At 47.1% G+C, this 23,439-nt stretch overlaps 2 protein-coding genes across 4 annotated transcripts in view; both read left to right on the top strand.

The window, feature by feature from the left end:
* Positions 1 to 15,649, top strand: part of iqch (IQ motif containing H) — a 34,761-nt gene extending 19,112 nt beyond the window's left edge. The window contains exons 15-21 of the mRNA XM_066701226.1: positions 3,196 to 3,316; positions 4,238 to 4,524; positions 9,832 to 10,005; positions 12,410 to 12,535; positions 12,960 to 13,021; positions 13,787 to 13,895; positions 15,164 to 15,649. Of these exons, the coding sequence (XP_066557323.1) occupies positions 3,196 to 3,316; positions 4,238 to 4,524; positions 9,832 to 10,005; positions 12,410 to 12,535; positions 12,960 to 13,021; positions 13,787 to 13,895; positions 15,164 to 15,277 (993 nt within the window). The 3' untranslated portion in view covers positions 15,278 to 15,649. The remainder of the gene's footprint in view (positions 1 to 3,195; positions 3,317 to 4,237; positions 4,525 to 9,831; positions 10,006 to 12,409; positions 12,536 to 12,959; positions 13,022 to 13,786; positions 13,896 to 15,163) is intronic.
* Positions 15,650 to 16,137: 488 nt separating this feature from the next.
* Positions 16,138 to 20,012, top strand: c4h15orf61 (chromosome 4 C15orf61 homolog). Of its 3 annotated transcripts, none has more exons than XM_066701223.1 (3): positions 16,138 to 16,421; positions 16,635 to 17,161; positions 17,510 to 20,012. In XM_066701223.1, exons 2-3 carry the CDS (start codon positions 16,675 to 16,677, stop codon positions 17,635 to 17,637), a joined length of 615 nt encoding a protein of 204 aa, XP_066557320.1. In that variant the 5' UTR covers positions 16,138 to 16,421; positions 16,635 to 16,674; the 3' UTR covers positions 17,638 to 20,012. The 3 variants fall into 3 exon arrangements, with proteins under 3 accessions (XP_066557320.1, XP_066557322.1, XP_066557321.1); XM_066701225.1 differs by having other exon boundaries at positions 16,138 to 16,491; XM_066701224.1 differs by having other exon boundaries at positions 16,138 to 16,495.
* The last annotated feature ends 3,427 nt before the right edge of the window (positions 20,013 to 23,439 follow it).

Here is a 23,439-nt window from a genome sequence, read left to right as displayed (position 1 = left end):
TTAAATAGGGGAGCTTTGTGTAAACTAATTACAAGGTAATCATTGTGTACTGCGAGCTCGCTGTTTTTCACCTTTTATTTTGCTCTGAAATGCACAACATCTTGCAGTCTGGAGCTGCTATACCTTCCAGCTATTAGCTCTCGCTAATTCATAGTGCTGTTCCGTTTAAGATGGGGGCTGTAATTGTTGTGGTATCGGTGCTGTTAATTACTGGAGTAAACGGTTGAACTGGAGCCAAGGCCTATTGTAGTGGCACAGCAGAGGAGTTTGAATGGTGTTTTTACCATCTGGGGCCGCGGGGAGAGGCGAGCGAGAGACACAACAGCAGCAAGGCCGCAGCCAGGAGCTCAGCCCCTCCAGGCACCCGGGCCATATGGAGCCAGCACTTTAACTGTGGCTTTATTGTATACCTTGCTGTTTTAATCAATGGCAAGCCTGTTCAGAGAGTAAGAGAACAGAGGTTATTTCTCAGTGTCGTCTATTTTCTCCCCCTCTTTCTCTCGCTCTCTTTTCTCTCTCTTTCGTTCTTTATGTCTGTGCTCTCTTTTCCAGATGCTTCTCCTCCACACAGGTGCTCTTTCCCCGCCTTGGAAAGTTTGCAGGAGGTTATGTGTGTAAATAAAAAATAACTTTAGCATTTCTAATTCCAAGCACTCTGAGCAGAATATAATTTTCTTCACAATGTTATTAATTTATAATAATAATTGTAATTACCATTATTATCATTTGTGTTGTTTTAATATTGTTATTTAAAAAAAATCAAAAAGCACTCTCATGGCAGGGGATTTTCACTTCCCTGTTATTTTTAGCTGCACATTATCACCTTATTATTCTGACAATTTCTTTTAATGATCTGTTTGTTTCGGAATGTTAATCTTTTATCAGTGCTGCCCCCCCTCCCCCCCATTTTTCCTGTACTTCGCCTCTCCTTTTCTCCCCCTTGGTTTCTGTTCTTTAATGCCTCGCTGTAAAAGCCGTGAGAGAGAGAGAGAGAGAGAGAGAGAGAGCGAGAGAGCGCGCTCAGCAGCCCTGTAGTGTGTGTGCTCAGAAATACTTTTCCCCCCGCTATTCAGCAGGCTGCATGCATATTGTTTAATTATTGACTGTGCTGGGGCTCAGCGTGAAGAGTCACAGGAAGAATACAGACCCCCATGTGGTCCTTAAAATGCACAGTTGCTCGGCAGCAGTGGAGGAGAGAGCGAGGCGGAGGGGGGAGGCCTCAGATTGCACCCCTCCTCACAGCCAGAGTGGCTATTTAGAGATTGTGTGGCTGAAGCCCGGCAGCACTGGGCCCCAGTGTGGTCGTGGAGGGTCTGGAGTGACCTCTCCCCTGCGGCAGCCTCGGCATTAAGGGGTTGTGTGTGTGTGTGTGTGTTCATAATTCTGTGCATTTGTGTGTTTGTGTGTGTGTGTGTTTGTGCATGTGAAGGAGCAAATATATCCTTAACAAACACACACACTCACACACAGGCACTTCTCCCCTCTCTGTTTACTGTGCACAAAGACCCCTGTAAACACACACACACACACACACACACATACGCGCACACACACTCACTCACACACACACTATCACACTGGCAGCCACCACAATGGATCATTAGGTACAACAGAAAATTGCGCTTAATAGCATCAACAGATGGAGCGAAGATTTTTTTTCCCCTTCTCCCTCTCCATTGTGTTTGCACAAACAAAATTAAAGCACTCTGCGCGCGGGGTGGACTGGCTGCTTATTTAATGTTTCTGGTCGTGTTTAACATGCCCAGAATAAGGGGGCTCTATGATCAGCCTTAATCCAGCTCCCCCTGGAGCTCCTCTGTTTGAAACACTGCTCTGGTCTTCACTTTTAATTTTCACACTTAGTAAGCTGTGCTTCTAGTTTCTTAGTTTTCTCCTCCTTTTCTTCCTCTCCTGCTCTGTCTCTGATGCGAGTGACAAGAGTGTCTTCTGGGCAGCTGGACAGGTGGAGGCCGTAATTCAAGTACAACTCAAGAAAGCAACAATAAGGCCCTTCGGGGTCAGAGCTTGGCATGACCAGCTGGTACTGGAGATGTACTGCCTAGACATTGGGGGAACCTGGGGAACCTCACAGTTGGCATCAGACTGTCCCCCGGTTCCCCCCATGTTTAGATATCGTATCTCTTCCCTGGAGTCGATTGTATCAGGAATCCTCTTATGGTATAAAAATGCAGTTTGCCGATTCCAGCTTAAAAAAAAAAAACCTGTTCTATTTTATTTTGTTCTGTTATCTCAGCCGTCGTTGTGTAATAATAGAGTAAGTTGTTTTAAGAGTGGGTGCTGTTCTATTACAGCAGCAACAGTGTTCTCCGCGCTCTCCCCGCACCATTGTGTGCTCTATGGCTCATAGAGGAGGCAAAATCACCATGCAGCGTTTGACCTCGACTCTGACAGCGCTTTAATATGATGGCCGATTCATGACTGGAATCTCAACCGCCGCTCTCTCCCTGAGCTGCGAGTCTGGGAGGGAGTAACACAGCGGGGAGAAGCAGAAAAGTGCCCCACGACAAGCACACACATCTGGGAAGCTTATGCAGCAAAGTGGATGGTATATGGATGTTAAAATGATAATTATTATTGTTTGTGTACTTTACATAAACAACAAAGTTAAATCTGCCACCAAAATAACAACAAAGGAGTCTTTTTCGTGGGGGGGGGTGGGGGAGGGCAGAGCTTTGAGGTTATCTGATCAGCATGGCGCCTACGGTCCGGAGAGGGTGACACCAGCCACCAGGAGCCTGTTTCAAAAGGCCAGCCCAGAAACCGTAATTTAGCAATTAACAACATCATTAAGTGTTGAGGACATTATGGCATTTTCTAGTTACAGAAACAGGAACCTTATTGATCGGCGGGCGGAGAGTCGGGCTTTCGATTGGATCCTCCAATTGATCAGCTTGTTCGTTCATTCATCTGCGACTGCAAACAAGGGGGCTGGAAATATGGAGCCAGGTTGCGTGGACCTGCTGGTCATGTGTAACTCCCCCCCCCCCCGGGTCTCCTCATTGGGCAGACACTTTCCACTGTGCTGAAATCCACTCGGTATCAATCACACTCCTGTGTGTTTTATGTTGCCTCTTACTCTTTTTATTTATTTATTTGTTTTTTTTTAGTAATGCACTGTGGGCGGTGTGTGTGGTGGCATGTCTAATGTGTGGGCCACTGTCTCTCTCTCTGTAGGAGCCAGTTCTGGTGAAGGTCCAGGAGGAGCTGCCCGGCCTGTTGGCCCGCCATGCCACCCCAGTCAACACCACGCGCTACCCAACCTGGGATGCCTTCCTGCAGGACTTCCTCCGGCAAGGTACGGCACCACACCTCTCACCACACCGCACCACACCGCACCATACCACAGCCTCACCAGGCCTGAGACTGGCACCCAGGGAGGCTTATGCTCAGGCCGCACAGCACAGAATCTTAAGATCTTTAATCTCTCCAACGTTTAGTCTGTCTGGGGGGGATTGATGTGTAGCTTTACTGGGTCCATTCCTCAGGTGTTATTGTTTAAAGATCTCCCATCCTGCTGACTTGGCGTTTGGAAGGTGGCTTCCCTAAGCCTCTCTGAAGCAGCCTGGTCCACAGGGATGCACAGCTCCTGAGCCTCCGTGCACAGTGTGGGAATGGGTGGTCCTGTACACACGCCCTGCACTGTTATAATTAAGCACTGTCGGTGGTTAATGTTGCTGATTGCACAGATCAATCTCGACCGCTGTGTTGCAGTGCTGTGCTGTGACAGCAGGCTCCTCCATTATTAAACAGACGCCAGAGAAGATCATTTCAGAGCCCAGAGTAAAGTTCTGCAGGGGTCAGAGGCTGAGCAGTGTGTTTGTGTGTGATAGTGTTTAATTCTGTGTGTGTGTGTGTGTGTGTGTGTGTGTGTGTGTTATAGTGTGTAATTCTGTGTGCATGTGTGTGTGTGTGTGATAGTGTATGTGTGAGAGTGTATAGTTGTGTGTGTCTGTGTGTGTGGAGAAATCTGTTCCCAGGGCACAGCATTTGGGCCATTTTTGGATCTTTTGCAGGCGTTGATACACCCTGCTTTGTGACTGAGTTTGCATAGAGTTAAACCCACGTGGAAGCTGCCACAGGTACCTGTGTGTGTGGTTTTTTGTTCAGATCCAACCATACAATTCATATAAGTAGTGGCAAAAACAGCATTTTGTGAAACGACTTCTGACTCTTTCTCCCTCTCTCTCTCCCTGTCTCTCTTACTCCCTCTCTCCAGGGGGGGTGGTGGAGGCTTACCCCCCCTCTGACAGTGTGACGTGCCTGACTGTAGACATGCTGATCGAGCCGGGGGGTGAGGTGTCCATGCTGTCCTGTGGGGACCAGCTCCATGGCCCCAGCCCTCTGGAGGCGGTCGGCTCATCCGTCCCACAGGCGTCCGTCTGTCCGGCCGTACTGCATGACCTCTGCACCCGCGTGGCCCTGGCCTGCTGTCAGCGCAGGATTGTTGGCCACCTGACCCTAGACCTGGCCACCTTCCTGCACCCCCGCACCATGGAGCAGCAGGTGAGACGTGGGGGGGGGATACGATCAATGTGCGCAGTGAGTTGTATGCTGTTAATCATTGCATACAAGTGTTCTGCGGAGAGAAGTTCCCCAAGCTGAACTGTGCACTACGTGCGTCTGTGAACCGAAGACTATTCGTTTTCACGGCCGGAGCCATGCCTGTGACTCACACTCACACCCTGGGCCATCAGTGTATTTGATGGTGTGTCCAGTGATGGTGGGGTGGATGCTCATTTTACTATGGCAGGCCTCTGTAAATCCTGCCTCCTCTGTAAATCCCCAGGTGGGCTGTGAGAGAGAGAGAGAGAGAGAGAGAGAGAGAGGAACATAATGCAGGAGTACGATTAAATAAACTGCCAGGTCTTATTGTGTCAATGAACTAATCCTCCTCTTAGAGCTTGCCCTTTGACCCTGTGGCAGTCCGCCTCCGCAGGCATCTCTGGCGATGGGGGGTGGGGTGAAAGGTCAGCCTGATTCCACTGCCTTGTCCCGGGCTTAATACACTGCGGGCAGACGCACACTGACAGCACATGGGACACTCGGCTCCCGAGAGCTGTCAAAATAAACTGAGCAGTAACGGAGCGGCCGTGACATCCAGGAAAACTCCTTGGCAGTAGAAATGAACAACAGGGCCAAGCGCTTCTCCATCCAGAGGACCAGAGTTAATCTGGTTTTGTTCTTCGTTCCCTTGGCAGGCAGGGCTAGTTGCAGGTGGATGGGTTGGGATGGCTCTCAGCATTTCCACTGAAATCATGTATTTCTGTTTGTTAGCAAGCGCAGCCCTGCTACTGATTTAGAGAGGAACAAAGAAGGGAGGAGGCAGAGAGAGAGATGGAGAAAGAGAAGTAAGGTGTTTCAAATGTAGTAGCAGTGGGGGTTGTGTCTGAGAAGCCCCCCCCCTCCCCCCTGCCTCTGCTTCTCCCGATGCTCAGAGCACGATGGCTCCCTTGTGACCAGCTCTGCAAACCCATTGAATTAATGAATTGGCTTCTATTAGGAAAACCGCTGAAACGTGGCCGTAAACTGGCTTTCCGGCGACTTCCGGCTCATGGATGTAGTGCCGTCAGCCAGGGCGTGACCGCATCGGTGGGGTGTCCAGGACTCGAACCCACACCAGAGCCAGAGAGGCCGTCCTGCAGTCGACCCACAGGGCACACAGAGAGAGAGCCGCCCCCCCGTGCCGTGCTGCGTGAGTGGAGGAGGAACGGCGGGGGGTGTAGGTGAGACTCCGGGAGAGTGTGTGGCACACCATGGGGCTGCTGCCTGCATTTCTGTTTTTTCCAATTTATTTTATTTATTTATTTATTCGTGTTTTTTTTTTTTTGGCTTTGTCGTGCGTTTCAGAAGTTTTGACTCTCTCTGTGCATTGCAATCCGCCACGCCGTCATCCTGTATGTGTTGGAGGGGTGGGCAGGGGATTGCCTAGTGTGAAATTAACCCTGGGGTGTCAGATGGGCACATTCTGTTCGGCCTGTCACATTTTAATGTTGTTACTTTTATTCATTTTATTTGACGAAAGGGTAAGCAGGCCACCAAGTTTTTGGTGCCGTAAAACTGATGTGTTTAGAACAAATTATTATATTTTGGATCTTTTGGTGGGATTCTTAGGGTTCCACACAGAAGTTTGATCTAAGATTTCGGCCTCCCTGACAGCCAGTTGGGTAGCCGCCTGTGGTGTTTAAGCTGTTGCAAGATCTGTAAAACACAGGGTGCCCTCTTATCATTGGACACTAGAGGGCAGCATTATATGGACTGAACAGAACGGAAGAAAGGGAGTCTAGTCTGAGTGAAAAGGTTGTATTTGTTTTGTTTTTCCACTTTAGACAGCAGTTGCAGCATTGTCTGTAGTGCGGCTGTTGCTTTATTCAGTTATCTTGGAAAAGGAGGCTCCTGAATCTTGTCGCATCGGTCCAGCACATGTCCGCTGTGCACCTGTCCTGTGAATCACTGTGGCATTCACACGTGCCCAGGCAGCCTATGGCACACATGGCAGTGCATTGGCTCAGGGCTGCGCCGCTGTGTGTGAAGTTGTTGTGTAACTAGTCAAAAAGGCCCAACCCTATCGCCTGTGCCCGTGATTGCAGACAGACAGACCGGCAGATGGAATAGCTATGCTGGAGCCGTGCTCTGGGCAAGAGCCTTTATTTAGTCGGTGCGTGGGATATTTAATCTGATCCCCTTTAGAAAAGGAGCATTAGAGCATGTAATACTGAGGCAAAAGCTGCTTAGGGGCAAAGACGCTTCCATAGTCCAGTCAGCCTGGTAAAGCCCCTCTCTCCCCCTGTGAGTGAGTGTGTGTGTGTCTGAGGTGTGAGAGGTGTGTGTGTGTGTAGGAGTTGTGAGGTCTCAAGTTTCTCTGGGTTATTAGAGAAGAAATGTGGCCCTGTAGATTATCGATCAATCAATCGGTCTATCAGTGAAGAGCTCCAGCCCAGTCACTGCTCGGCACCATTAGTGTGCAGCACCAGGGTGAGGGGTGAGGATTTGTCAAAGCTGGGTTAAATTCATATTTATTAAATACACCTGCCAAGCTAAGCAGCCCCGGGAAGCCCAGCTCCCTCACCTGCAATCCTGTATATTTATCAAGTGTCCAGAATTCACTGGGACTTAAAGCTGAGCTACATAAAACCAGTTATAATACCAGCTCAACAGTGAGACAGCATATCCCTGAACTATTTATTTATTTACACCAAGGAAATATTAAATAATGCCACGTTTACTATGTATAAAAAAGAAAGAAGAATTCAAATGACCACAAAACAGCAGAAACTAAAAAACCTGCAAGTTGTTTTGCATTTACCTGCACTGCGCTGGTGTGTAATCATACCTCAATGATGAGCGCAGCGTGTTTCTGGCAGCAGATTGTGCTTTGGAAATGATATGGCATTAGTATGGGGGGGTGGGGGGTAAATAACATAAACCAGAACAAAGTGGGCCCGAGCCGGGTGCAAGAGGCCCTGCTTTACTAACCGCAGCTCCCAGCTGGGGAGCCGACCCGCGACACGCCAATACAAACACGACTGCATTTCAACAGCCATTTGCATTCAAACCTGTTGCTAAAAGCATTTTTTATCTTCTTATTTATTTATTTATTTATTTATTTGTTTATTTATTTATCATTATGATGTTTTAAGAGGAGAGAAGTGGCTCACATGTGCCTCTCCCCCTTGTACGCTGGCAGCACATTGTGAAGCACCGGGGCCTCAGCTGTTGGATTGCGGCTTTTAATGAAAAAGTGGACTATAGAAACAGGTACAATCCAGGCTCGTATTTCAGATGGCTTTGTTATGTGTGACAATGAGGCAGGGCTGTTTGATTCTTACAGACTTGGTAAATGGCTCTCGGGAGCCTGCCCATCACCCGGCCCCCAGCATTAACTAGAGCCGAGTGGCCACGGGATCAATACGGTAATAAATCAGATTGGCTCAGGGCTTTATTTTTTGTGGAATCTAGGTTAAAATTTAATTTAAGCCCAGTTATTCCCCCACCGTCCCTCCCTCCCTCTCCCACCCTGTGTTTGGTTATGCAATCAATTAAGTAAGTTGTTTTTATTTATGTATTTATTGTCCTGCGCGTGTGCATGTGCGTGTGCATGTGTGTGCATGTGTGTGCATGTGTGTGTGCTGGGGAGTTCTGTCCTGCAAGTTGTAGGATCTGGCTGCAGTTCCAGGCGATTTTTTTAATGTGATGAAACAGCATTGAGGTGATGCTTTTTCAGACAGACCCTATTCCTTGGGAGCAGCTATCCCCGGATTGCAGTAAATCCTCACATACTTGGCAGTGTGCAGAAAGACTCCAGTCAGACCACAGATTAATTAAAATAATACATTGAAGATAAATAGATAGCTAAATAAAGAAATAACAACCCTTAGAATTGCATTGATTACTAAAACTGTGTGGATATTAAAACTCCACTGTTTACTGTTCAATTCAATAAAATATATTTCTTTTAAACATCTTAGAAAAACAATCTGATGAAAACCAGTTAAAATGTCCATGTGTTATCTGAGAGAGAGTGAGGCACGCTGGACTGCAGGAGGAGGTTCGTGCTCAGCTGCGTAGAGGACCCGTTCTGACCCGCTCAAACCAACCAGTTTTAATACCGTCAGCCAGGCCTCCCTGTCCAGCACCCCAGGGGCGCCACATAGGCCACCCCCACACCAGCATCATCTGTGTGTATGTGAGAGTGTGTGTGTGACTGTGAGCCTGTGCATCTGTGTCTGATCCTGAATTGCAGAGCCTAATAAAACCCATTTAAACCCTCAGCGAGTGCGGGAGCAGGGGGTCACTGTGCCGACTGCGCCAGCCGCCCATTTGCATCCGATGGCAGCAGCATTTAAGTTGACAAATAGGAGCAGTGACGAGACCGCAGCCACCTGGCAGTTAGTTATTAAGAACTCTTTCAATGGTGATTTATTTCCCTGTGCTTTTTCTTTAAGAGGGGGGCGCTGCTATTAAAATATTATTCAAGAAATTAGCCCTGTTTTTAGCATAAGGCCTTGACTGCCTGACCCCTTAATATTCTTATAATGATGCCATTTACCATGCGGATGTTAAGGCACACTGACGTGCGGCGGGCAGGCGGGAGAGACAGAGGCGGGCTCCGCTCACACTGCCGCCCAGGTGAGTCTGCTGGGGTGGGGAGGTGGAGGGGGGGGTTACAGGCACACACACCCCTGCCTCCCCCATTTTCTCACAGCTGTACAATATGTATTGACTGGTAGCTGCCATTCCTACTCCGTGGGCAGTTATTAGTTCAGACTCGGCACGGACTTGTGTGGTACACGTTCATTGACCTGCCTGTTCCTCTCTTTCCTTGTGTCTGTTGTGGTTTTATTCCTCCACTATGACACTGTAGCCAGAATTGAAATGTCCCGTCTGTCAGTCTTTGACCAGATGATGCCGATCAGATGAATAAGATTATTAATAATAACTTTCTGCTCCTCACGGCTTACGCTGTTCATGGCGGATGATCTCATCAGGAGTGAAAGGTGGGTTTGCTTATTTATTTATGTGTTTATTTGTTTGTTTGTTTGTTTGTTTACTCCTGATAACGCATCATTCATAAGGGTAGCTTCTACTGTAGTTAATATGCAGTGTTGGCAAATGGCTTTTGGAGTCCTGCAGGTCTGCCCTGTGATGCGTGGCCAGTGGCATGATGTGGCCGGAGCCGAGCTGGGGTGGTGCAGTCTGTAGTGGCAGTGTGTGCTGTGTGCTCCCTGTGTCCCTGTGCCGTAACAGAGGGGTGTAATGATGGGGCTCAGGAGGGGTGCAGTACTGACCAGCACCCCCTACTGTCTCCCCCAGGTGTGGGCGACTGACCTGGACCTGAGCTACAGTGACCAGCTGGCCATGACACAGCTGCTGCTGATGATGACGGGCGGGAATCTGGACTGTCAGGCTGGGCGGCTGGAGATATCCCTGCCCCCCAGGGACCCCCCCCGCCCCGCCCTGCGCCAGAGAGGGGTGATAGTGGCAAAGGTAGGAGGTGCACCGGACATGGGAATGAGGGCCCAGCGCCTGTCTGTCAGCCTCGGATAGAGAGAAAGTGTCCCATCCCGCTCATTAATGATGAGTCATTGCAGAAGCATTCCCTTCTGCATGGCGTCAGGGTTAGATATGGTGCCGCCTCATTGGGGTTTAGTACAGGAGAGGGGGCAGAGGGGGACTGAGAGGGCAAAGAGAGCTGACCCTGATGGCTGTGGTCAGGATTGTCCTGTGGGACGTACAGGGTGTACAAGAGGGTCCATGAGTGTTGCAGCTCTAAAACTGTACATCGAAAAGACACCCAATAACAATACCCCTGGAATAACACTGGAATGTATCCTGAGAGGGCAGGGAAGATGACTACACTTAAACAAGCAAGCAAACAAATAAATAAATAACATAATTAATATGTATGTATGTATGTATATATATATATATATATATAATGTGTGTGTATGTGTGTGTGTATACACCCATCAGCCATAACATTATGACCACCTGCCTAATATTGTGTAGGTCCCCCTTTTGCCGCCAAAACAGCCCTGACCCGTCGAGGCATGGACTCCACTAGACCTCTGAAGGTGTGCTGTGGTATCTGGAACCAAGACGTTAGCAGCAGATCCTTTAAGTCCTATAAGTTGCGAGGTGGGGCCTCCATGGATCAGACTTGTTTGTCCAGCACATCCCACAGATGCTTGATTGGATTGAGATCTGGGGAATTTGGAGGCCAAGTCAACACCTTGAACTTGTGATTCATCAGACCAGACCACCTTCTTCCATTGCTCTGTGGTCCAGTTCTGATGCTCACGTGCCCATTGTAGGCGCTTTTGGCAGTGGACACGGGTCAGCATGGGCACCCTGACTGGTCTGCGGCTACGCAGCCCCATACGCAACAAACTGCGATGCACTGTGTGTTCTGACACCTTTCTATCAGAACCAGCATTCACTTTTCAGCAATTTGAGCTACAGTAGCTCGTCTGTTGGATCGGACCACACAGGCCAGCCTTCGCTCCCCACGTGCATCAATGAGCCTTGGCCGCCCATGACCCTGTCGCCGGTTCACCGCTTTTCCTTCCTTGGACCACTTTTGATAGGCACTGACCACTGCAGACCGGGAACACCCCACAAGAGCTGCAGTTTTGGAGATGCTCTGACCCAGTAGTCTAGCCATCACAATTTGGCCCTTGTCAGAGTCGCTCAGATCCTTACGCTTGCCCAGTTTTCCTGCTTCTAACACATGAACTTTGAGGACAAAATGTTCACTTGCTGTCCAATATATCCCACCCACTGACAGGTGCCATGATAATGAGATTATCAGAGTTATTCACTTCACCTGTCAGTGGTCATAATGTTATGGCTGATCGGTGTGTATATATATATATATATTGTGGATGTGTGTCTGTCTGTGTTAAATACTACTTGTACTGTAATTATGGATAAAACCAGTCTCTTTCTGGATGCAGAATACATTACCATTCTGATAGATGAGCCTAAATAATCAACACATTAATAATTCATATAGCATTTCATTATGCATGTGTATGCATACTTTGTGGCCACAATAAGCACCTCATCAACCTGATGCCAGTTCTCAGACAATGGGGCTCCATTGTCTGTGGCATTCTCAAGTTTACGCTTGTTAAACTGCTACTTGTATCATTTTATCAAACGCCGGTTTGGTTTGGGCCCGGTGCTGGGGCACACCTGGAACCACCGGCTTCCTCTTCCTTACAGCTGATGGTGTGAGCAGTGACTTGTCATTAACTCTGCAAGTATTGCAGACAGGATTGAATCCCAGCGACAGTACCATTGTTCTGTGAGGACACCAGGTATGTCCGCTTCAGTGTGTCCTGATCAAAGCGAATTATGGGCTGTCTGCGGAGAGAGGGAGAGAATTTCTTTGAGTTTGTTAATGTTTTCAAAGTGAGTCCAGCTGTTTGCCAGTAGTTTTATGCCATTGCAGGCCTTGCCCAGTCTGTGCGTGTATTTGTGCATGCGTATGTGTTTGCATGTGTGTGTGAGTGTGTGTTTGTGTGCAAGTGTGTGTGGGTTGTGTTCCTCCAGTCTGAATTAATTCCTGTCTCTGTCATTACCTTACCTGACCTGAGCTCCCTACTCTGATACATTATCCTGCTGCTGCAGCTCTCCTGTCTCCTGTGCACCATACCTTTCACAACCTGTTTGACACCCTCTCCCTGAGCTCTCCCTCAGTGCACTACACCATGGTAGAGTGTCCTGCACAAGCCCAATCAGACATCCTACAAGTAACAGAAGCCCATGTTACCAGGTTTTCTTGCACCTCAAAGCCCCTGGGACCCCCACACCCAACACTGTGGGGGCCGTGTGACTGTGAGAGCGCTTTAAAGTGTGATGGTGGCTGTGTTTCTGCTCCCTGCAGTGCGCCGCCCAGACGAGCCGCTACGCTGTGATGAGCAGCCGACTGCGGCACACCAACCTGTCCATGGTGCACTACAGCGTGTTCTTCCAGATGTGCCGTGCGCAGGGCGTGGGCTTCGATGTCAAGGTAACCACCCCATACACCTCCACCTCACTGCACTCAATTCCTCCCATCTCCACTCCATGCAACACATCTGCAGCCCACTCCACCGCCCTCCACTCCATGCTCTTCCCAATCCACCCCACCCTGAATTCAGTCCTGTGTGCCCGCACCACAGTGTTGTTCTAGAGGCTACCCGTGTCTGAGGTCTGAAAGGTTATCTAATGGCAGCTGACTTCTGTGTCTGAGGGTCTTGTTTGGCACGGCAGGGGCACAGCTGCAGATAGGCACAAAGCCGAGAAGAAAAAGAAAGAAAAAAACACAGGAAAAGTGATCAGCACCCTGGTGATTGCTCACTGTTGTGCCTTTACTTCCTGTGACTAAGGAGACTGCACTCTGAGTGAAAAAGTTTGTTTTCTGAATTGTGGTCTGTGTTCTTCTTCTTGTGCAGGAGAAGCAGGGCACCCTGTTCGTCCTCCATGACAGCAGTGAGAGACGCAGTCTGGGGATGTTGTGAGTGCACACTGAAACACTGCACACAGCACTATGCACTGAAACACACCCAGTCACTGGCTAACGAGCAAGAAAGCTACCTTGTTGGGGTGTTTTATTGGCACCTTGGATAGATTCCTCACACATCCATGGCTGAACCGTGACATATACCTGTATTTGACAACACTGCCAGTGCATTTCAGTGCATTTCATAGGCATTTCTGGGGTCGTAACAAGCAGATCAAGGAGACTCGGGCTGTCTGCACCCCTGCCCTGTGCCCAAGAAGCTGGCAGCTCAGCCAAGCGGAGACTAGTCTGATCGTTGTGCGCTTTCCTGTAACCTGTAACCCACCGGACACTCAGAAAGCCAGGGAGCCAGAGGAACCGCAGCCTGTCTGGTGTGTGATGTGCACTCCACTCGGGCCTGATGCTCATTAGACACCACGTAAATGTATCTCTCCAAAGAAATACATACAGGGGTTTAAGCTGGGAGATGAAATGCTAACTGGTGTCCGATCTCGCTCACTGACAACTTCGCAGGCCGCCCGCGCCCCATTGGTATGCCGTGCTGAGTTGATTAATAAAAGATATTTATTACACAAATCCTTATGTTGACAAGTTAAAAAACTACCTCATCGTTCATCTCTCCCTGAAGATTGCTGCTTTCTCAGGTTGAAAATACTCATTAAACTGCTCTGGCACTGCTGTCCAAACAGGAGGGTGATTGTTTTTTAAGCACGCGGGGGGAATCATTAGTAAACTCGTTTGTTTGGGCATCATTAACAGAACAATCGCCGCAGATCTCCAGGGAGCGCTGCTGACCTTTGCTCGGAATCTCTCTGTCATTCATCAGGAAATATCAGCCCCCAATATGCAAGGCCAGACCAATTTTAAGGTAAGGTGTTAATTGACTAACGATTGCTGTTCTTTTGTATTTGTTTTTCTTTTATTGACCTACAAGAATCTGGGATTATGCAACTTGGCTATAGGTTGTCAACCCGTCTGTCTGTCAGCCTGAATATCTAGAGTTGTCTGTATGTTTATTTGTGTATGTCTGTCTCTGTCCCACTGCCCCTCTGTCTGTTTGTCTGTGTCCCCATGTGTCCTGTGTGCAAAACAGCACTTTCTTTTAAACATGAATGCCAGTCCCATGGGCGTGGGAGTGGACTGGGCCTGTCGGGTGGTTTTCCTTTAGTCATGAAAAAGGGAATCCGGAAGTCAACGCACTGTCCTGTTATACACACAAGGTGATGGCTACCCTGGGCTATCAGCAGCAATGAAAAAGTGTGCTGCTGCTGCTGCTCCCCCCAATCAAGCGAGGTGGCCTGCTCGGACACCCCGCCCAGTTATTTATGGGGCGGCAAGGAGTTAATGGAGCCTGTGTCAAGGTCCGTCGCTAACCTCTCTCTGAAGACCAGGGGAAGCTGCTGTAAATCACTGGGCCAGTTGTCTGGAAAAGGTCACGAGTGGGACAGCTTTTCTCTCTGTTATGAACTACTAGTAGAAACACTAGTAAAAAAAAACATTTAATAAATAATAAATAAAGACAGAAAGAACGAAAAGAAATGTGTGCAATAACAGGAGCAATAAAGGGGAGAGATCCGTGACCCTGTGTGGCCGTGTGGAGCTTACTCTCCTGTCTGCCAGAGCAATGGCGCACCAGGCCGGCGGCGCTCACCGCTGGCACCGCACAGGGCCACTGCTCAGGACACGCCTAGATTCAGGGCACAGGGTCTGTGTTTCTCACAGCTCTCAGCCTGGGTTAAGATGACCTGTGGTGGGGGGTTTGTTGTTGGTTTTGTCATCAGATGCAAGGGCAATGAGCAGCTGCAGGGTGTCAGTGCAGGAGGGGTACCAGTAATGGGCTTTCTGTGTCAGCCTGGATCTTGGAAATGCTTGCACTAGGGTCCTTGTTAGCAGCCTGTCAGTTTTATTGTGTGTGTGTGTTTCATCTTCTCTCCCTTTAGCAGTTTAGGGCAAGTAAGAGAGGAGTTTTAACCTCGCTCACTGTAGTTCAGAGGTTTGGCTTGTCTGTGTTATTGTGGGTTGGATCGTATCCTGTGTGTGTTATCAGTGACATTCTGGGGGACAGGCTGAGCTCACCTACACCCCGGACCCCTGGCCACCTCCCACCCTGAGCAGGCTGTGTGTTGTGTCTTGAAGGAGCTGGTCAGAGACGTGGAGGGCATCCTGGGGGTGATGGTGGAGAACGAGGCCCAGCCCGCCTCTGAGGAGGACAGCGCTCCTCGGTCCTCAGGAACCAGACACCAACCCTGATAAGATGGTCTCAGTAACTATCAGGACACGTAGGACAAGTCCAAGAGAATATGAATCCTGAGTCTACACTGTTACAACTTCAGTTACACCTGTGTGTTTGTTTTGTGTTTCTTTGTATCCATTATTTTGGGTGGAAAAGCCCAGACATCAGGGCCCTTCCAGCCACCCCGAGCGCCCTTACTGTTGCTCCTGCTGCCCCAAGCTCTGGGCACGGTAGAGCGAGGCCAATAGCACTCTGCACTTCATAAGGATCGTATATGTTTTACAATGAGCGTTGAAACATCGGGTTGGTCCAGCATCAATTTGTGGATGTATTTTATGTGCTTTTTCACTCTGAAACATTGCAAACAATAATAAAACTATATTCCTGGATGTCTCTTCAGTTATTTCCTAACATGTCTACTTCTAAAATACAAAAGAGAAAAATACTTTCAAAGTACGTCAGGGAACAAGCTGGGAATCGCGTGGTTTGTACCATAGAGAGGGAAGGGACAGGTTTCCATATATTTTCCCTTCCAAGTCATGTGTTATCTAGCATTGTACTAAAATCTGTTTATCAATACAAATGAATACCAGAAGCCCTGATAAATGCTGGCAGAGGAAAGACAGCTAAAGGGGTCAGATGCTAATGAGTGGAAGTATATAATTATGCTGGTTTAGATGATAGGAAATTAATTAAACCCTGGCCAGGTAAATACACTTCCATGCATGATGTATTATATTTGGATACACTGTTAATATCTCAGGCTTCCGTCCATTTTCTGGGTTAATTTTTTGCTAATTAAATGGCTGATTTCTCCAGACCCAACTCAAAGGGGAACTAAAAAACAAAGCGCCGTGTTTCTCTCCGGGACGGAAAAGGGGGGGACGCTTACGAAGGATAAGTGAAAACAAGGATAAATAAATAAACTACATTTTAAAAAATTAAAAGTGAACAACACACCTAAATGCGTTCACGTCAACAGCGAGCGGCCCTGCGTGAAGGTCGACAGTGTCAGTAACGTCTATAGCGCATGCGCAGTAAAGCAGCTGGCCCGTGTAGCCGGGCTCGGTGCTGCTGCCAGTTCAGCCCAATGGAGGTCAGCGGCCTGTTTACTTGAATTTCGCAGATCACCGTCTCCTGTCAGCGATGATACTGGAGAAAGTGAGTCTTCCCACAGCCCACACTGTCCGGGTTTGATATGAAGGCATACAAACAGCAGGACAGACTGGAGGCAGGTGCTGTTTGGTTAAATGTATCTTCTGTAGTTTTTAAATGCTAATTTGAGCTTTTGCCTAGCTTGTCTCAAGTAAATAAACTACTTGTCTTGTAAACAATACATAAATGAAAAGGCACACTATTTGTTTTTTATTTCAGGATACTGCAGGTGTCCTGTGCGTCACAGTAGTGCCTACAGATGACAGGAGTTCTGGGCCCATGGAGATCACATGGCCCCACAGTGATACCGTGCGACGCACACGCTCACACACACAATAACATATTAAGTGTCTACCCGTCCCCTGTGCAGACTGTGTGTGAGTCCCCTAAAGCCATGAGGGCAGTACTGCGCTGCATCCACACCGCCCTATTGAGGGTCCTGCTCTTCCCGGGTTCGAGTCTGTGGCGCAGACCGTCCCCCCGCCGCCCCCCGGCCTCTGAGGTGCTGAGCTGCCACCTGGCGCAGCGCCGTCTGCCACCCTGGACGTCGTTCTGCGTGCCGTACCGCTCCGTGCACAACGACCAGTTCGGCCTGTCGCACTTCAACTGGGCCGTGCAGGGCGCCAACTACCAGGTGCTCCGGACCGGCTGCTTCCCCTTCATCAAGTACCACTGCTCCCGCGCCCCCCCCGAGGACCTGGCGCTGCAGGACACGTTCTTCACGGCACTGAAGGTCATCAACCTGGGTGAGCGCAGGAGGGAGGGAGAGGTGGGGGGTGTGAGAGAGGAGAGCTGCAGAGGTGAAGAGCTCAGAGTGGATTGGTAACATGAGGACACTGCAGGTTTTGGTTCAGTACTGGAAATAATCCCCCCCCACGCACCCCCCAGGGCTCTGTCTTTCAGCTCTTCTGTTCAGTTTTCTTCTGCTCTCTCTCTGTCTCTCTCACTTCCTCTCCCCTCTCTGAAAAAACACCAGACTTAGTTTTCTTGGTTGCTCATGCACTCTTCCCTTTTTCTTCTCCTCCTCTCTCCCATATATCTCTTTCTCCCATCTCTCATCACACTTGCTCTCTCTCTCTCTCCCTCTGTCCCAGGTATTCCCACGCTGGCTTATGGGCTGGGCTCGTGGATGCTGGTGGGAGCGAGGGAGGTGGTACAGACCAGCGCCGGTCCGGTGACCGTGTACTTCCTGTATAAGGAGGAAGAGGGGGCGCGCTTTTAATGCATCCCCAGCAAGCGCAGCGAGGGAGGCCGGTCCCCTCTCTGAACACGGACACTTCGTATCGAACACCCTTGTATATAAAACAATCTTGCACTCTTAGTTTTATCTAACCATTAGTTTTCAGTAATGTGTTTATTTCCTTTTAGTGAATGATTTGACATACTGTTTTATTATGTTTTTTTTTCCCCTCTCTCCAGAAGTGTCAGCTCACGTTGAAACTAATAGTGACATCTTTTGCCTTTTTCATAGAAATACTGAAGAAGTGTTAATAAAAAAAAGCCACCCAAAAAAGCTGGGTCTGTTTTCTATTTGAATTTGCTGAATTTCCCTGCTAATGCAGAAAGTTAAATAACTGCAGCTCATATGTTTAAAGTCAAATAGTGCTCCCTCACTGCCAGGCCGGCTGTCGATAGTGACGCGAGTTAGCGTCTGACGAAATGGTTTTTAATTACCAGACAGTGAATGTGGCCTTCCTGCAGAGCCCCCCTGCACCCAGGCCGGCCGGTGGCTTTGATTTCTGATACCGCACAGTGCTGACGGGGCAAACCTGTTACTCAGCCAGTTTTGACAAACTGCTCTATTGATCCCCCCATCCCGGCCCACGCCGGCCCCCTGCTCCCCACTCCCTCCGTTAATCTTCGTGCTGCTGGAAGCATTAATCCTGGCTCTTGATTTCCTGGCCTCACTGTCTGTGCCTCTCCTTCTGTGTAACAATTAGGGCGAAGTAATAATTTCTTGTATTACATGGAAATCAATAGACCTTTTGCTCCCCTACGGAGGATCAGGCCGAGGGAGGGCTGGTCAGGGTGGGGAGGAGCGCAGGAGAGAGGAAGGGCTCTGCCTGTCTGTCACTATGGGCCAGCCTGTTTTGGGAGTGCTGCTCATTTTAATGGGGCAGGGCTCTGCACAGTGCTATTGCTTAGCCCTGGCCTCAGAGGAACGGAAAGAAAAGATGATTCCGTGTCTGTCTGTCCTCAGAGATGCTGGCCCTGAAGAACGCGGTGTTTGGGAGAGTTCGGTGCTCCTGGGGAGGGCTGGCACACAGGTGCTCCCTCACCTGGCTGGGCAGCACGCACAGGTCAGGGGGTCACTGCTTGTGCACTGTCATCCTATAGCACTAATAGCTGCTAATGAGGAGCCTCGCCAACACAGACAGTAATCTGACCTGCTGTGTGTGGCTATTGATAACCGCTGCGCTTTTTACCTGGAACTTCATTCGGCCCGTCATATTTAAGCTTTTATCCAGGGTGCATTAAGAAAGACGCTCAGACTGTCTACTGCGAGCGGCTGCTCTGGATAATAGCCCCGGGGGCAGCGGCTTTGTTTCGCGGCCATTAGAGTCTGACGCAGCGGCTGAAACCAGAGCCCCCGCCCGGCGATCGCGTTGCCATGTTTCAGCGCTCGGGCCGCCGCGACGGCCAGGGCCGCATTAGCCTAAACAGCTGCTTAGCATTACACATCACCCGGTCAGCAGGCTAGGGTGTCGCCGGCCGAGGACGTGTGACTGTCAATGAACGGAAAATGTAACTGCGCTGTGCTGAAGGATCAATGTCCTCCGCGGCCGGAGCAATCAAACCTTGTCGCTGTGATTGAGCCAGTTAATTGCCTCTCAAAGATAAGGTGGTAATCAACATAGGTTTAAGTGCTCTCCCTTGCAAGTTCAATTACATGCTAATGACTTGTGCCAAGTTGAAATCTTTAAATACTAACACTGTTTAAATCTTCTGTAAGTGATGAAAAATTGCGTGAGCTGTGCAATCGATTGAACCCCGACCTTAATCACTATATTTTTCTTTTATGCCGCTGATGAATTTCACAAGAGAGTTCAGTTGCTTTAAAACAATGAATATTATAATTAACTTGTTGCCTCTGGCTATTGATTATTTTTTTCTAATTCCGCGTTTTGATAAATGATAAACCGAAACTGGGATTTACTCCACTTTTTACATCAGGGATCTGTACAGATTCTTGATGACTTGCAAGTCTTTTTTAATTTGTTTCTTTATTTAAGAGAGAGAGAGAGAGAGAGAGAGAGAGAGAGAGAAAGAAACTCCGATATTGTAACAACAAATATTGCATTACACTGGATATTTGCTACTTGTTGCTAAACTCAAACTTTGTGCTTCTGAGACAGGTGAGGATATTTGCAGCATTTAGGAGACTGGAGTGGACTGGAGTGTTATTATTATTAATAATAATAATATTAGGAACATAAAACCATTAATAATGTAGTTTGACGCATAATTGACATTATTTGACGCATGTTTAACACTTTAAAGTTTCAACACAGTGGTGGTGCCTATGGACATCACCTTTTCCAATCAAAAAAATATAAAACATTTTCTTTAGATGAACTTAATTCAATCATGGACAGTGGTTCCACATAAATAAAATTATTTTTCTCAACATTAACAGTTTTTTGGGGAATTACTTGTGTTGCACAAACATGACTGAATTAAGAAAATCTAGTCAAATATAATGTCAGACTAATTCCGTTTCTTTATGTTGGTTTAATACAAATTTAAACTGTTCCACAATACTATAATTTTGTCTGGGAAATGTGTTTTGCTTGTGTTCATCCAACATAATGTACTTTCATTGAATCTACTTAAACAAATAGTGGTTCCACCTGAATGAATTGAGCAACTACAATGTAAATGGATTTTGGAAAATAGCAAAGGTTATGTGTGTGTACACCTCAGATGTCTGGAGTACTGGGAGATAACATAAGACAGAAAAAGTAATTTGTATAAGGAACAACAAAAGTTTTGCATCAATAGGTTTTCAAACAGCACTTTTTAAACAACCAATACACGTCAACAATTCTGTTTCTGAGTCCCATGCACGCAGGCCCATCCCGGATCTCCAAACTGGCTTCTTGTTACAAACACACCCCTTCCACTGAGTTAGTAGCTGCTCTTCAGGATGCATGGTACGCTAACACTGTTCAAGACGTTTGGATCAATGTTGAGTACCATTTTTTTTCACGTTTGAAAATTGGGTCACACAGATTAATGTAAAACAAAAGCATAGTGAGTTGTGACAACATGAATCTAAATTAAGTTTGGTGGTTCTGACTTGAAGTTGTAGTACACAAAAAGTATTTTAAAATGACGCAAGATACAGGATGATGGGAAACGTACAGCTCTGGAAAAAATAAGAGACCACTGCAAATGTTTCTTAAATCAGCATCTCTACATGTATGGCAGTCATTCCATTCCATTCATATTTGTATTTGGAATTTGGGAGAAATGTTGTCAGTAGTTTATAAAATAAAACAAAACTTCATTTTACCCAAACACATACCTATACATAGTAAAACCAGAGAAACTGATCATTTTGCAGTGGTCTCTTCATTTTTTCCAGGCTGTATGAAAAGGGGGATGACACTGAGATACAGAAAAGTGGGAGAATATAAATTACTTTTTTACTTAAAGAAAGTAGTGACAGTTAAGTCTACAGTACTGTACTCAACCAGGGCCTGCAAGAGCTGAAATCCTAGCAATGAAATAGCACAAGCAACCTGAGTTACAAAAGGTGGTGTCTATGGCCAGGACCTGATCAAATATATATATAATTATCTAATATTTTAACAAAATTTAACAAAAGAATACAATCATAAAAAACAAAAACTACCCCTTTTTATATTTCACCCCCCACCCCTAAAAGCACCCCCCCCAAAAAAAAATCCTAACAATTAAAAACAAGAAAAGGCTTGAACTGATCAAAACTTTGACAACCCGCCATTCACACTTTACAAAAGTATTATTTCATCTCTCCTACTCAGAAAAACAAAAAGCGATAACTTCCCATCTTGTAAAGTGTGAATGGCGGGTCGTCAAAGTTTTAATCAGGTCCCGGCCTGTTCATAGTTTGGTGTTGATAGCTTTAAAGCTGTAGGAGGTAATGCCTTTACAAACTTAGGAAAATAACACATTTGCTCCATATGGATGCAAATAAACTTTCAAACTTTCATGTGCAGAGCTGGCTTCTCATAACCTATGAGTGAATTGGTCCACTGAACAGCTTCTTCTTGAGAGCCTGTGCTTTGGCAGAAAGCTTGTTAGCATCTAGTTCCATTATGGTTTCTGTAGTTCCTCAAAGGTGTATCTGAGCTCTGCAGGGTAGCTCAGGTTCAAAGAATAGATGAGACCAAGCAACATGGCAGTTGCAAGGGCCACATTCCCCAAGCTACATAGCACATCCACCCCTTCAATCATAACTGCCACATCCGCATGGGGATCGCCAGCATCTGCACTTTCAACCTTGATGACGTAGACCCCAAGCGCTGTCTCCTCAATGCCTCTCTGGTTGCTGTCTGTCTCAACGTCCTACAGTAAAGCAAAAATAAGTTCTGCAGTCAGACCTTCTGAAACGCCTGTTACCAGAGTCCCTCATTGAGGTAGACTGAGAGCCCTTAGAGGATGCACTCTCTTCAGACATCTATGCTATCATTCTGAGGGAGAGCACAGCATACAGAGCAAACCATTATCACTAACTGTTCTCAATGAACATCCAACTTATTTAATGTGCATCCATGTGTGTGAACACACACACCCCTTTACTCCTCATCTACTGTTCATTTAAAATGAGCATAGCTGAGTCATGGCCACCATAATGCTTTTTATAAGTATTGTAACGACTCCGGGTGGTAGTTGCTTATTTGAAAAGGAAAGAAAGTGCAGTCGATCAATTCTTCGAAAACAGAACAGTGACGTTTATTCTGTTATACAGATTTACTGTATACAGTTAACTGACACACTTCTTCAGTCTGTTTTACCCAATGCTCTCTCCCATCTCTTTTTCCTTTCTCCTGCGCAGATCTGACCTTGTACAGGTGTGATGTATAACCCCATTCCCACCTCCCAATCATCACACTGGGAAGCGGTGATTATATATATATATATAACTGGACAGTATCCTTGGATCACTTAGTTATTAATGGACACCAAACGAGCACAATGGGTCGAATGGCCTCCTCTCCTTTATACACTTTCTTATTTTCTTATGTGTATAAATCGATCAAATACAGTGCGGTTGCTGTGAACACCTGATTCAATGTGTTCATACTCATCAAACAGACCCCACGTGTGGCTTATATAGGGACCAAACTACCATTTCAGCGGTGTAAATGTCTTGATTTTGTCCTATTCAATGGACTGATGGCGTCAGGTTGGGTGTATACACAATATGTATGGCCTATAGGGGGATGATGATGGATTTCCCGTTCATGCTTGCCTAGTTCCACCAGTATCGAAGATTTTAAGATCTTTGACCAGTATTCACTCCGTGTCCATCTCCTTAATCTAACTGTAACACTTCCGTTTTGTTATATCCGGTTACTATCAATAACTTTAAATTACGTTGTTTCAACATGAATAAAAACATTACACCTGAACTCGCACACATTTATGTACTTTCCACTTTATACAATCACATTAGGACACAAAACATGAATGAATTGTGTAACCCTGTCTAAACTGTATCAAATTAAGCCAACAGCTGGGGTATTCCTCCTGTACCTGAAATGCACCGACCACAGTGGGAACATTCCCCAAGGTCAATTCCCCCGTAATTGCTTTAACATTCATATATCCAAATAAGAAAACGACAACCCTTGTCATACAGGACAGCCGAATGACACGTATGGATATCTGTTATGTGTTTTAATACATTGCAAACTTTGCATATTCAATACAGCGTTGAAGAAACATATTAAAAGCAACAGACTCCCATATTAATTTGTCAATAACAATCATAATAATAACAGAATAACTCGTATTATTGCATAGTAACTTGGAT

Source organism: Amia ocellicauda, chromosome 4, assembly GCF_036373705.1.
Source record: "Amia ocellicauda isolate fAmiCal2 chromosome 4, fAmiCal2.hap1, whole genome shotgun sequence".
Lineage (NCBI taxonomy): Eukaryota > Metazoa > Chordata > Actinopteri > Amiiformes > Amiidae > Amia > Amia ocellicauda.
This window is presented reverse-complemented; position numbering and strand designations above follow the sequence as displayed.

Coding starts and splice junctions, on each gene's coding strand:
- c4h15orf61 (XM_066701223.1), top strand. CDS start 16,675: ATGACAGGAGTTCTGGGCCCATGGAGATCACATGGCCCCACAGTGATA. Junction 17,162..17,509: donor ACTGAAGGTCATCAACCTGG/GTGAGCGCAGGA, acceptor CCTCTGTCCCAG/GTATTCCCACGCTGGCTTAT.